The 14986-nt window shown below is 43.3% G+C and overlaps 1 protein-coding gene across 1 annotated transcript in view; it reads left to right on the top strand.

The window, feature by feature from the left end:
- LRP8 (LDL receptor related protein 8) overlaps positions 1–14305 on the top strand; it is a gene marked incomplete at its 3' end in the record, with an annotated part of 176937 nt that extends 162632 nt beyond the window's left edge. Inside the window, exons 8-19 of the mRNA XM_080348443.1 lie at positions 2159–2278; positions 2408–2533; positions 3384–3555; positions 6030–6257; positions 6777–6895; positions 8339–8478; positions 9141–9282; positions 9729–9881; positions 10569–10799; positions 12767–12835; positions 13065–13237; positions 14267–14305. Coding sequence (XP_080204569.1) covers positions 2159–2278; positions 2408–2533; positions 3384–3555; positions 6030–6257; positions 6777–6895; positions 8339–8478; positions 9141–9282; positions 9729–9881; positions 10569–10799; positions 12767–12835; positions 13065–13237; positions 14267–14305 — 1712 coding nt within the window. The remainder of the gene's footprint in view (positions 1–2158; positions 2279–2407; positions 2534–3383; positions 3556–6029; positions 6258–6776; positions 6896–8338; positions 8479–9140; positions 9283–9728; positions 9882–10568; positions 10800–12766; positions 12836–13064; positions 13238–14266) is intronic.
- Positions 14306–14986: the final 681 nt, after the last annotated feature.

Here is a 14986-nt window from a genome sequence, read left to right as displayed (position 1 = left end):
GCAGAAAAGTCTCAGACAGGCATCTCTTCCAGGACATGGAGCACCAGTAGCATGGAGCTCAGTGCCTGCCACTTAAATAACTCACGTTCAGGAAGAACTGTCAGTCTCTCCTCTGTGTCAGACAAGAAGTGTGTGTGCATGCCTCGTGAAGACACTCTTACCTTGTGCTTTCAGTATGCCCTCGCTTTCTTCCATGCTAATCTACATCTCCCTGTCTTTCTGAGTGGGTGTTGCAACTTGCCTGTCTGTGAAGGTCTCCCAATAAAGCTGGCAGCCCAGTTCATCTTAGGAGACTGGGCACAGCTGGGCCTCGTCCTCAGCTTTACAGTGGTTCCATGGCTGACTTGGTGCAGTGCCAGGCTGACAGCGAAATGTAATTTGAGTTAGGAAACTAAACAGAGAATAGCCCCCAAAGGACACTTTAAGAGTGCAGAATGATATGGATTGTTGTGAATGTAACACCCACGCACAAGTAAACCACACATGACATGTAGGACATGCTCCTCATCATGGTGTGCCTGTCTGGCTGTGTGTTAGACACTGCTGTGCCCTCTGAGATTCCCCAAAATAGCAGAGAAGACAGAACATCACCTGTCATGTTTTAGGCAGGCAGTGAGGGTACTGCTGAAGTTTGGCTAATGGGCAGCGGCTGCCCCGCACAAAGAGAACAGGCCGATGTTGCTGCCTGGCTCCTCCTCAGCTGCCATTGAGAAATGCAGCAAGTGAATCAGCACTTGTGGTCTCTAAATCCATTCCACAAAGCACCTCTGAAACCATGAGAATCATCTGAGCGAGGGTTTGCTTGTTAGTCAAAATAGCCTTTGCAGTATTTTGCAGAGAGCAGTTGTACATGTTTATGACCCAATTTCCTAGAGACCTAGGCAAGTGTAGGAATGGGTGGTAGCCCTTAAACATAATTGAACAGTGACAACACACAGTGTGACTCTGTGAACACCTTCTTGGAGCCTAGTGAACTTGCTGTGTTAATAATGTATTGATACCTGTATGTGTGTGTCTCTGACAGAAAGGTGAAAGCATCCCAGAGCTGAGATGGGGTTCCTTCTGGCATGGTCCTACTGACTTAATTGGCTTGTGGTTGTTTTCATTTTCTTCCAAGACCACTGGTTTAGTGCCTCTGCTGTACTGTTCACCTGCAGTGTGCGAGGAAGCAAGGAGTAAAAAATAAATGAAAAATTTTCCTTTAAAATGCATTATAGATTGAAGCAAATTGGTTTTGTTTGTTCTAGAGAGCTCACTATCCCTGAAATCCCACAGCTTCTGTTCAGCAGTCTTACTTAGGGAGAGGACTTTCTCTTCACCTTGTGTAGGTTAATTACAAGAAGAAATGTTATTTCTGACAGGAAAACAGCTTTCCTCAACCTCTCATTCAGTTCTAGCTACAAGGATCCATTTAGTCTGTTTTTCATTTCAGCACTTGAAAGCAGGATCAGAGAGGTGGCCTTGGATTAGACAGGGACCCGGGAGAGGATGGGGGCTCTTGCTTCACAAATGGCACACTTGGGCTGCTGCAGGCTGCCAGCAGTGTCGCGTGGGAGGTGTTTGTGGGAGCACTCTATCCCAGTGCTAATGGAATAATATCTCTGCCAGACTGTACTTTGGTGTTTTCTGGAATTTTCACATAGATCATTCCTTGAAGCTGGATGGGAAAATAGTACAGTATTTCAAAATAGCTAGCCTCTGGGAGATGAGACTCCCCTAGCATGAATTATTAAAGCTCAGAGAGACTGTTCAGAAAAGTCAACATGAAGCAGCGCATGGGGAAGAAGGAGTCTCCTGGAGAGAGCCCTAGGTCCCTTGGAAGTTTCTCAGATATGGCAGAACATGCTCAAAGCAGCAGCTCTCTGATGAGATGAGATGCAGAGATTCGCGTACGCTGTATCTCCAGGGCTCCCTGTTCATTTAGCCACTAGCTTTCAGTCCAAATGATCCTGCCGCGGTGATTTGGAATAACAAAGAGCAAGAAAGTGAGGTAGTGGTGGCTTCTATCTGTGAAGTCACTCATATGCTCTGTGGGGCCAGCTCCTGGCTACCAAAAGCTGATAGATACGGGAAAATTTCTGAGGACCTCTCTTAATTTTATTTGGTCTCACAACTAAAATCCCTTCTTTGTCATAGATAATCTGTATATCCCTTCCAGGTATTAATGAATGCTCTATGAACAACGGTGGTTGCTCACACATATGCAAAGACTTGAAGATCGGTTATGAATGCGAATGCCCGCCCGGATACAAGCTTCTGGATAAAAAAACGTGTGGAGGTAATTTACATGCAAACAGCAGTCCCTTGTGTTTCACCATACAGAGATGTGATTATATTCACTTCAGCATTGCTCCATCACAGATGGTTTGATTTCAAGTTATTGATGGGTTTCAAACACTCCTTTCAGACATAGATGAATGTGAGAATCCAGACGCTTGTAGCCAGATCTGCATTAATTACAAGGGGGACTACAAATGCGAGTGCTACGAGGGATATGAGATGGACACCCTGTCCAAGAACTGCAAAGCTGTAGGTAAGACAACGCTACAGGCACTTAAACTCTGCTTGCTCAACATCACAACTCTGATAAGAAAACATGCTTGCAGAGCTTGAGGCTAGGGGAACAGAAACAAAAGGAAACTAGCAAAGCAAGCAAGGGAAGACATTTCATTTCAAGTAGCACAGAACTGCTGCAGCAATAGCAGATGCATCTCTAGGCAAGAACTACTGATCATGCAGATCAGAATATTTTAACTGTACAGAGCAAGATTACAGTCACTAGTTGGCTGTTTGAAGTTGAAACTAGAAAAGAAAGTCTCTTGACTGGTGTTATTAAAAACGTTCAGTGGTAGTCGTATTAAAGGAGGAAAACATCCTGGGTAAAGCATGGCAGTTTAGCCACCTCTCCACTCTCCCAGCCTCTTAGGCAGATACCAACGTGAACAGCAGCAGTTTGCTCAGCACTATTGCAAAAATGACTGTTAGAGGGACAGGAAGTTGAACTGTGCAAGACTCAGCATTAGCAATGCTGCGGGTTTTTTTAATGGAAATAGTGGGTCTCTTGGAGAAGGGTGAGTTACCTGCAATACAGAATTGCTTCTCTAGTGTTACCCTGCACACCCATGTAACCTCTTTCTTCCCAGGTTCTATATGGTGTGCACAGAGTCCTGCTGTGCTGCCACAGAGGTAGTGTGGTCCTCCATGTCCATCTGATAGCTCTGCCTCTGGAAGCCATTTACACTTGCTTCTTGTGTGGTGTAAAGCTTCCCTACAAAGCAGAAATATCAGTGACTGGTAGTTCTGTTGTTGTTTGAGAAATGAAAGCTGAATCCAGCTCTTGGGTTAGCTGCTAAAATGACAAACGCACTTCTTTTCTGTGGTAGGCCAGAGTCCCTACCTGATCTTCACCAATCGCCATGAGGTCCGTAAGATAGACCTGGTGAAAAGGGACTACTCTCGCATCATTCCCATGCTGAAGAATGTTGTGGCACTGGATGTGGAGGTCGCAACAAACAGAATATATTGGTGTGATTTGTTCTACCGAAAAATCTACAGGTAAGGAGCACAAGACAATGTGTGTTTTGATACCTCTCCAAAGCTACAGTTCAATCTGTGCCCCTTAAGGACAGTCTGCAGAGAACAATGCAGGGTATGATGAACCTGAGGGCTTTTCTTCCCTTACCAGATTAGCTGTTGTGGCCTAGACTTTATAAGCTTTTTTTAGGAATTGATAAAGAAATCAGGGGTTTGTGCAGTTATCTAGTGTGATCACAGAGGAAGGCTTTTCATCAGTAGCAGATCCTGCTGCATTTGTGCACTTACACAGACTCTTGCTTACAGAATCATAATATTGCTAAGCGATGCTGCATGAGACTGCTGCTGTGCTGTGTGCTTGCTGTACATGAAACCACAAAGAACTTGGCATCTGAAGCACAAAGGATGCAAATGGTGGGAGCAAGGAGGTAGCAATGCAGATACTAGCTGTCCACAGTAGCCTCTGGTAGACTGGATTTAAATTCACAGCATTTGACCACAATGCACATTCTGTAATTCTCGTTCTCCTTCCTCCTTCAGTTCTTTTTATGGCGTCCATCACAATATTATGTACCGGGGCTTGTGAGTGTGCCTATTCAAAAATGCGTTTAATTTATGCACTGAAAATCCCCCATGTATATTCTGATTTGCATAGCTATTGCACTCTATTGCAGCTTCTACAGTGATTTGTTCTGGATTTTAGGTAACGATCAGGCAGAGGTTGATTGGTTTCAGTGCATGGGAGCCAAGCTGGGGTTTCTGCAGGCTGTGGTGGCTCCCATGCCCTTGGCAGGGAAACTTGCCCACGCTGTGCTGAGTATTCAGCACGCAAGTAGTAGTAGAGCAAGCTGTGCAATTATAACTTCTTACAATTCATGTTCCTGTTAAAGATACTGCTACTATCACTAATATCAAACACTTCTAAACAAAAGGCTACTGGGTCCTTCCAGCAGAGAATGGGACTCCACCTGCAGGAGTCCTCTGGGGAAGAGAAGTCTATAGTTGTGAGAGGCTATCACAAGGGGAAAACAATGGTACAGCAGGTAATTGCTGGCAAGAGATCCCATCTTTCTTAATGTTCACCTCACTTGCCTTTCCACATCCTCTCCTATTGAGATGATGTCCCCATTCAGGTGTCAGAAGATATTTTACAGTATTTAGTTACTTGGGAGGATTGAAATGTCACCTGTATTTCAGCCCTCCCATTCTGAAAGCCACAAGAGCCTCTCTCGTCTTCCCCACCAGTGCAGCAGATCACACTGAGGGTACCGCACAGCAGCTCACCGCAGTGGGGATGGGAAGTATTGAACACGGCTGTTTCACTGGGGAGGAATTAACTGACCTGGAGTTGTGTAGTTAGAACATGTGGTGCTCATCAGACTGAAATAACAGAGTTTGGGGAATATTGTCACATGCTCTGCAGAACCCCAGTGACACCGTTCGTCTGGTGTTGGGTCATAGAGAAACCAAACCCATCCCTTATAGTGAAGATGCAGTAGCGTCCTGTTAATCCAGGCTGACTCTGCATAGCCATTCCAGCCTGGGCCACAGACCATAAACCAGTGTCCAGAATTCCTGGGTTTAGACATTCATTTCCAAGTCTCTAATCTGATACTTGAGAGCTCAGCTCCTGTATGAGTTACCTTCCCATTCCATGAGCAAAGGCAGGATGGCCAGTGAATGGGAAATGGGAACCATCTTGCAGTTTCAGACATTCAGGGGGGCAGAAACTTTCTGCTGTTCTGTAACTTTAAGATGTACCAAGTTATTTTAAGAGCCAGGCTAAGCTCTTAGAAATTCTGATTTAAACTCAGAATAACTCCAGCTTCAGTTCACTCAGCGTGACTGATATTGATGCTGGGGCAACAGAGCAGAATCAGCCTGTGTGCTTGTAGGAGCAACATTGAGTTATTTATGAAACATCCATGTGGCATTTGCTGCCTTACATAAGCGTTTTGAAAGATTTTGAGGCTGCCCCTGGTATTTAGTGACCATTTTCTTTGTATCTAATGAGATCACTTGCCAAATTAGTACAGCTCCATGAATTCCTTTGATGAATCATAATTAGTTACACAGGTCCTAATTCTGCAATACATTTAAGCACATTTATTTGCATGCTGAGTTCAACTCTGTTCAGTAGAACACTGGAGATTATATTTCTAATGTCTATAAATCCCATTAATTGATGCTGTTGAAGTTAGCATGCCTGACATCAAATGTTTTGCCGAACTGGGCAGTTACAGGAGGAAGTAGGTAGACAATAAAATGACAGTTCCCTGTTGCAGAAACACCTGTCGTGCAGATATAGGGAGATACGAACAGGTTGCAGGAGAAAGCAGCAGGCTGCAGCATGCAGCCGTAAGGGTTTCTGTGTCAGTCATGCTGCCACATGTGCACGTTGTTTCTGGAAGGTTGCAGTGGTGCTACTCAGCACTCGGCTGTCCGAGGTCCGCTCTGTGCCACCTGTCAGTCCAGTGACAGTCCTGTCTTTGCAGTGCCTACATTGACAAAGCGAGTGACACAGCCGAGCAGGTGATTTTGATAGACAGCCAGCTGAACTCTCCTGAAGGTCTGGCAATAGACTGGGTTCATAAAAACATCTACTGGACAGATTCCGGAAACAAGACCATCTCAGTGGCCACTGCAGATGGAAGCAGGAGGAGGACGCTTTTCAACAGAGACCTCAGTGAGCCAAGAGCCATTGCTGTCGATCCCACGCGGAGGTAGGTGTAAAGCCCACAGACACTCAGTTCATGTACAAAGATGTTCCAGTCTTCTTTCTGCCTCTCCTACAAACTTGTGGGTGGTTCCCATGTCATGAAGACTTCAGATGCCCTTTAAGATGCATTCATTGAACTTAACTGGGACTGCTGAGGTGGTTCAACTACCTCTTTGCAAGGCCACTGTGCTAAAGAAAGTTCTGAAAGGAACAGTCAGGTCATGTGTTGAGTGTGTCTGAGCTGGTCCAGGCACACAGGCTGTGCTGGGAAATGAAGTAGTCTGTCTGACATGAGTACGGGCTGCTTGGAGAAGTGACGTCCCCATACCTAGGAGACACAGCAGGACATAGTTTGCATAGGGTTACTAAGGTGAGATTTTGCATTCTGGTGCAAGTTTTGTGGCAGAGTAACCTGAAGTGCCCGAGAGGCTATAATCAGAGAACAGGGCACCTCCTACTCTGACTAGTAGTGCAGATTTCTCCCACTAGACTCCAGTTTACTGTTTCCTTGCATCTCTTTCAGGTTCATGTACTGGTCTGACTGGGGAGACAAAGCTAAGATTGAGAAAGCTGGCCTGAACGGCGTGGGACGGCAGGTGCTGGTGACTGACAACATTGAGTGGCCAAATGGCATCACACTTGGTAAGTGCCCAGGTTAGAGCTACAGCATCCACTGTGGCTGGCATAAATTGATTTTTATTGTTAAATAAGAAAACAAAATTGTAAATGCGCAAAGGCACCTGCACACAAATCCTGCAAATACGCTGGCACTTACTGCTCACCAACATGAGCAATGCTTTTTCAGGAGCAAGCGTAGACAATAAGGTTTACCAGAGTCAGAATCTCATACTGCAGAAGATCCGAGTTGCTTTTAGGTGTATCTTAAGGCAATGGGAAGTTTTAGGGGAGGATGCAGAGCTGCAACCCTTTGGAAGTCCAGGAAGCATCAGAGTCCTCATTGCTGGTGTCTCTGGACCTGGACCTGTCTCAGAAGCAGCATCAAGATACTTCATTGGACTGATCAATGCACGGTACATCAGAGACACAGCCTGCAGAGCCCGTTCCCCATCCACATGCCTGCCCAGCCGCTCCTGGTGGGAGTAGCGAGAGGGAACCCATCTTGGCCCGTGTCCTGCATCCTGCAGTCGTTCTTGCTGCTCCTCCAAGTTGCAGGCATGGAAAGGAGGATTCCTGCCCTCCTGGGGCAGGAGGGAACAGCCTCCTTTGGAGTTACAGCCGTAGGTGTTTGACGCTGTGCAGATGTGAGGTTCTCTGCTTGGTTTTATATGTGAAAATTTTGGCCATGACAAGGATGTAGGAGAAAATGCTGCTACCATTGTGTAGTGTTGAAGTGCTACTGCTGTGAGCAAATAATGTTATCCTTTAGTAATTAAGAAATTAATTAATGACTGGTTTAATTACAGAACTTGTTTTGTGTTGGCACTCACCCACTTGCATTCTGTTTAGTGAATGTCATCCAAAATGAGTGAATTTGCTCTGGGAAGAGAAATTCAGTGCTTAGCATTCTATATAACATGGAATCCTTCCCTCCCCAAAACCCTGCTGGTTGTGGTGGGAGTGTCCCCATCGCCAGTGCCCCCCAGACTGCAGCACAAGAAGGGTTTCTGGACCCAGGATTCTTCTTCACTGAACATGTGTGAATCACACAGCTCCTTCAGAGAGATCTTTCATTTGAATCACAGTAGTTGTTCTCCAGCAAGGGGCCGAGGACTGAATAGTCTTGAGAGAGATGAAGCTTCTTGCTCAGGCATTGATGGAGTCACTCTGGGAAGCCCAAGCTGCTGCTGGCCGGCTCCTCCTGGTAACAAAAGAACCTCATGGTACAAAGCTGTCAGTCAGGCATTCCCCACACACACACCTCAGAATGTTCCTCCTTTTTAATCTTATTTATAGGGTCTTATCCCAGCATATCTGGGCACTGATTCAAAATCAGAACTAGTGTTTAAAAAAAAAAGCCCAATAATAAAGAGATTAGTCATGCTGCCAGCAGGAAAAAGATGCTGGGCAAGAGAAAGAGAGTTGCAGGAGCTGTGTGTAATTTTGCTTCATTGTGTTTCACTTCAGATTTGCTGAATCAGCGTCTCTACTGGGTAGACTCCAAACTGCATTCACTGTCCTGCATTGATGTCAATGGCAGCAACAGAAAAGTTCTGATCTCTTCTGCTGATGATCTGAGCCATCCTTTTGGCTTGGCCGTGTTTGAGGTAAGAGTCAAAAACCGATGCAGAGCAGACTGGAGACTGCAAGAGGTCTCAAAGCTCCTCAAAATGAAAAGCTCTGCCTTTTGCATAGCACAGAAAGCTCAGAGAGGGTGTTTGGTGTGGGTTCATCCAGGAAAATTGTTTTCTAAAGCCCTTCATCAGGAGCAATGCACTGTCTTTATGATTTTACCTCATGTAGTACCAGTGCATCTGTGGCGGGCAGGTGGTGCCCAGTGTAACACCTCCCACGGAACTGGAAGATGGGTTTCCCTTGATTTGAATTGAGCCAACTGTCCATACAAAGGCCAAAACTATTAGCAAGGGAAGGGAGAAGCCACCTGCAGTGGAGATACCGAAAGTTTCTAGTATGGCCTTTTGGTTCTTTTCAAAATCCACACTATCTTTTGTACTTAACCAAATTTCTGCTCCCTCATCTTGGTCTCATAGCTCCTCAGAATTACTAAGCACTTTATAAACATGTAGGATTGCTGTGCTTTGGAACCTTAGAAATGACAGTGCCCCCAAAAAAAGGAAAAGAGCTGTAGATAGAGGTAGCATGAACTGAAGGTGTCCCGGGTAGGAACACAGCACATTGACTTTGTGACTGCTGGGGTTTAATCCAACTTGAGTTGGATTAGGTCAGAAATCCTGTGCATTTCCTGCAGGACAGAGTCTTCTGGACTGACCTGGAGAATGAAGCGATCTTCAGCGCAAACAGGCTGAGTGGCTTGGACATCTCTGTTTTGGCAGAAAATCTCAATAATCCTCATGACATCGTGGTATTTCATGAATTAAAGCAGCCCAAAGGTAAGACATGTCCTCAGGGCATACTGGCCCTATATCGGGTTTATTGGAGCTACTGAATTAAATGCTTCCTGGTGGTTCTTGATGAGAGAGAAAGCACAGGTAATGATGTGAAATCATTGCCTAATGTTTGAAGTTCTTGCATAATTAATTCAGGAGCAGCATTAACTGAAAAGCCTGCAATTTGTTAATAGCTTTTTAATCAGCATCTTTGATAACAGTGAGTTAGTCCTGTCACTGTGATGCTTGCCATTCATTATATATATTATATATGTATTTGGGCAGTTTTTATAGTAGTGTGTGAGGTTTCACTCCAATGTAAAGATGTTTAACCAGCCCTATTGGTTGAGGTAGGGAGTGAAAGAGTCATTTTAGAGGACCTGATGTTTTTTTGCCAAGAACAAGAAAATAATAATTAGAAAAATCTCTTTTCTTCCATCCTTCCACAGCCCCAGATTCCTGTGAGCTCAGCCCCCAGCCAAACGGAGGCTGCGAGTATTTGTGTCTTCCTGCGCCTCAGATCTCTCCCCATTCTCCCAAGTACACATGTGCCTGTCCTGACAACATGTGGCTGGGTCCTGACATGAAAAAATGTTACAAAGGTAAAGACAATCACATCACTATTGCACAAAATCATACTTAGAGTGGATATACTTCCTGATGGTGGAACACAAACGTTAGCCTTTGTATTCCGCAGACTTGCTGCCTTCTGAACACAGCATTGTGGTACCCTTTATTGAAAACTTGACTAGTTTTGAAAGTGTAAGCAGAGAAAAATACAGCAGGAAGAGGAAAAAAAAACAAGGGGGGGGATAAGGCCCAGCACTAAAATGGTGAATGGTCAGTAAATCATTGAAATTTGTCACATTATTGCCCTATAGATACTGGATCTGGAGAGGCCACGGTCATTGCTGATAATACCCCGAAGAGGCGGGTGGCTTCAATGTGCTTTTCTCTAACATGCAAATAGTTTCTGGTACAAATTCATTATCTTCTGAGGTACTGAAGGTAACAAAACAAAAAAATGTGTTTTAACTTCTGAAGTGCTTTCCATCTAGAGTACTTTATTACTTTATTATGATTAATAAATAAAGCTTGACTTCAGGAAGTTGTTTCCATAGCTCTAGGCAGTGAACTGTCGATAGTCTGACTACCTGGTAAATAGTGTTGGAATCTGGTTTCTGCTTCTAATCAGTAAACACAACAGTCCTCGCAGATTTATCTCACTATTTGTGATTTGATTTGTATACTTGATTTTACCAAATTTCATGTTTGCTCTTGTTTTTCAGATCTTCCAACTACTTCAACTACCGTACTGGTTTCTACAACCGCAGCACCTCGTGCTGGCAGTACCACGACCATTACAGCTGTACTTGGCAGTGCAAATAACACCACCGAGGCTGTCCCCAACACTTCATCAGAAGCTACGATTACCACCCCAAGTTTTCATTTACCTTCCACCACATCCATCCTTCTAGATTCTGAGATGACCACTGGAAACAGCAATTTATCACAGCACTGTAAGTGACGGAGAGTCCTCTTTTCTTTTCCGATGTAGACCACATCACAAAAACTCATGCGCTGGTGGGGACCTGACCTGCCACGTGTGTTACAAACAGGTGAGGTGCAGGCACGTCCTGTGGCACAGACAGCAGGTTCTCTCCCTGCAGACACCTCTACTGTGATGGCTGATGTGATTCCAGCCACTCAGGATGTTAAGAAACTGATGTCAGGTTTTCATCCAAAGCACGTAAAGCTGACTCTAGAGATCAGGCTCTGAGGGTTCACACTAGTCCTTGCCATGTGCCTAATACTAGTTAATCCCAGCTTCAGTGCTGTTTGTAGTGCTGCATACTGTAATATGGATGATTCTACATGTGCTTCACCTGTTTTGTTTAATTATTAATGTGTTTGAGCACAAATTGTGGGTGAAAAACACCTCCTGTCCAGGTTTAGCCCTGCTGAACATTTGGGATTACTCCAGCCCAAGAGGAGCTGTGTCTGTTCTACATGGCCGTGCTCTGCACGTTCATGGGGCCTGATCCCTGACATAGGTTTGAACTTTTGCATTATACTTCAGAAGAGTTTCCCAATGGAGAGCAGGAACAGACTCTCCTCAAGTTACCCTACATCATGGGTGAGTAATGACACACCAACCTCCCATCTCAGAGCTAACAGATAACCCCTCTAGATGGAGCTTCCAAGGCAAAGCAGAAAAGCTGAACTGCTTTCCCCACCCTAAAAAAAAAATCTAGTCCAGAGTGAAGACATTTACGCTTCAGGACTGTCATTCAAGACCTCAAACACATCTAGATGACTTTAAAACCAGGAAAATACTTTTTTTTTTCCCCCCCTCAACATTTCACTGAGCAGAACAGGCGATTTCCATTGCATCTGGAAAGCAAAAATAAACCACCCCTGTTGGAGGGGGTGCCTGTTAGCAGTGACAGTGGTGCAGCACACTCTGGACTGCACGTGGGGAAGCAGAATCCAGTCTCTAAAATCCCTTCTTCTAAGTTGTTTTTGTGCAAATTTCTTTCAAATGCAGTACTTAGCTTTTTAATAAGCCATGGAAACAAGGTGCGTCAATTGTCCACATTTGAAATAGTCTGGCTTATTATTAAGTAAATAACTATGTAATAGTACAATCTGCCACAGGCAAGTATATAAAATGATAAATGGCCTTTTAAGTTCAATGAATTGGTGTATCAAAAGACAAACTACAGTTAGTTCCCCCTCTCTCAATGCCTTATATTTTAGCAAAAATAAATATTATGTGCTGATCCCCTATTATAAGAGCTCAGAGCAAGCATTTTTAGCTATATAACTTGAAAGGTATATTCATGGGGCTTTTAATTATTTCTCCCGATAATTGTTTTTTTTCCTCTTCTAAGTACAATATCGAGTTTTGGGGTCGTTCTTGCATGCTGAGGCAGACTGCAGCAATGAGTGATTTATGTGTAGGAAAACTCCTTAGCTGTAAATAAATTTTAAAATAATTAAAAAGCAAAGCTGTGCAGATGGCTTTGAACTACATTCTTCTTCTGACAGCTCAATACATCATTAATTGTGTCAGTACTAGGTGGTGTTCTACTGTGGATTTTTAAGAGCACTATTTAGCATCCCCTGATACGTGAATGGAATTTCCATTAAATGTCACATTTTTTAAAGCTGGCCTCCTTTTTTGTGCTTGAAAATTAGAGGCGCAAGTACAGTTAGTTACTGGTTTCTAGTTAGAGCTCCTCTCTGGAGACGCTCCCTGAGCAGCTCCCTTACCTGCCCACGCTCCGCGTTCCCAAGACGAAACAGCTCAGCTTAGCTCATATTTGTGTGTAATAATTTTATTAGAAAACTTTTCGCAGACTCTTTGATTACAAAAGCTTCCTCATAGGCAGAACAACATGGTTACTATCATAAAACATTCTTTAGACATAGCTTCAAATCCAGCAAATGAATTAAGTGATCAGAACTATTTCTGTAATTACAGATGCAAATAATGACCAAGGCTTTGATTCGACTGTGACAGCGGCTGTTATTGGAATAGTCATTCCTGTTGGTAAGCGGATGTGGTTTAACCTTTGAAGACAATACGAAATGCTGCCATAAATACACTCTTCTGACTCTCAGGGCTGGGGGTGGGAAGGAGTTCAGAACTGCTGAGCTGGGGAGAAGTAGCCTGGCTGCCACAAAATTGTCCTAGGGTGGGTAGGTATTTGGGAACAGCCCAGCAGATCCACATACTCCCTGCAAACTGGCTAACAGCCCTTCTTTTCACCTTTCCTTAGTGGTCATGGGCTTGCTGTGCATGGGGGGATACCTCATCTGGAGGAACTGGAAACGGAAGAATACCAAAAGCATGAATTTTGATAATCCAGTGTACAGGAAGACAACAGAAGAGGAAGATGAAGATGAAATCCACATTGGGCGGACTGCCCAAATTGGACATGTCTACCCAGCAGTAAGTATCTGAGGAAACTGCTTATGAAGAAGATTAATTTTATTGAGAGTTTAGATACAGAATTCTCTCCAGACAAATACAGTGTCAGTTATTTTCTATATAAATACAAAATCCAGAACTTCTTTAATAATCATTGAATAGGCAGAAGTCTAAACTTCCAGGCAGCTCATGTAATTGTTTTAGAATATAGTAGTCTATATAATAAGATATTATGTTAAAATGAAGAATAATTGTCCCAATCAATGTAGCTCATAAGCTAGCAAGAGTAAACCAGCTATCTCAAGAGCTCAGTACGTGACAGCTGATGACTCACCATCTACTGGATTCCATTAGATCTGCGCTTAGACTGCTACCAGGTACCTAAACTATCTGAAGGATAACTTGAGGCTCCCTACAAACCAGGAGAATATTTTTTTATAACATAGCAGTGTACAGAAGAGTCAGATTCCTCAGGCGGAAGAATGAATGAGGTTCTGTAAGAAGTTAAGGAAATTTGCCTTGGCAAGACTAAGCTTTACAAAAAGCAAATGCTTATTTATTTTGATGTTAATAGCAAGTCCTGTGTATGAACCTGTTCTGCACAGCAGTTTGTCTGTAAAGGAGCCTCCTTCAAAGCAGCAGCCCTGACGAGATGAAGCACTGGCAGTTTTTTATAACTGCACTGTTTTTCTAGAAGAGACCATAAAGATCCATAAGTAATGAGTGAAGGCAGTATAGCTTCTATAGGCAGGCAAGCATATAGGTAATGCCCTGTATTAACTAAAGATCCTGCTAGAGATCACAGCAGAGCAGCTGTTATCCTGTACAAGGAGCTTTTTCCATGTAATACATGGGTGGAGTAAACTTCCCAACACCTCTTTAGTGACACCTGAGTGGGTGAGCCTGTTTGGACGTAAAAAAATCAGTATATAAAATAGATTTGTCACCAATACACCAGGGACAACAATGAGATTTTGAACAAGAAGGTCAGGTTAGCAACAGTAGCACAAATCAGAGATTTTCTCAAGTGTGGTTCTTTTTCCTTCACAGCGTGTAGCATTAAGCTTAGAAGATGATGGGCTGCCATGAGGATGAAGTTGCTGCCCCAAACACCACACTGAACAAGTTTGCTTTGGATCACAGAACCTGCTTCTTCTTTGTAATCGTTATTTATGTTGCAGAAGGGTAACCACAAAGTTATAATGAACTGCAAACATCCAAAGGATGTGAGAGTTTTGTATGTATAATCTTTTATACACGTTTTAACTTGTTGCACTACCCATTTGTGATAGTGAATAAGCAACAGCTGAGCTACTAACTCAATGTACATAACCAGCCAGGCTGAAGGTTCAGTAGCTATTGCTTTATTTTAAGATTATATTTATAGATATTTTGTAAATATGTTGAATATGCTTTGTGGCTATCCATCAACATAAGTAAAACTACTTCTGTACAGGCAGTTTAGAAATATTTATTAACAAAATCTGGACTACAAGATCTGTTCTGTAAATATAGTAGAGGAGTGAGAGTATTTATTTTTTGTATGTTTGGCTTGCTGTGCATAGTTTATCTGTGTATATATCTATCTAGACTAGATAGATATATAGGCATATAAATATATACATATATATAAATATATATATACATATATTTTAAAACTACTAGCCTATGTTTATGAAAATTAGGGATAATTGAATTTTTACTGGATGTTTGAGAAGTTTGCTTTGAAATCTAAAGACACTAAGTAAGAGAGAGCCATACTGTATCCCA

The sequence above is a fragment of the Nesoenas mayeri genome (genome assembly GCF_963082525.1).
Source record: "Nesoenas mayeri genome assembly, chromosome: 8".
In the NCBI taxonomy this organism is placed as follows: Eukaryota; Metazoa; Chordata; class Aves; order Columbiformes; family Columbidae; genus Nesoenas; species Nesoenas mayeri.
This window is presented reverse-complemented; position numbering and strand designations above follow the sequence as displayed.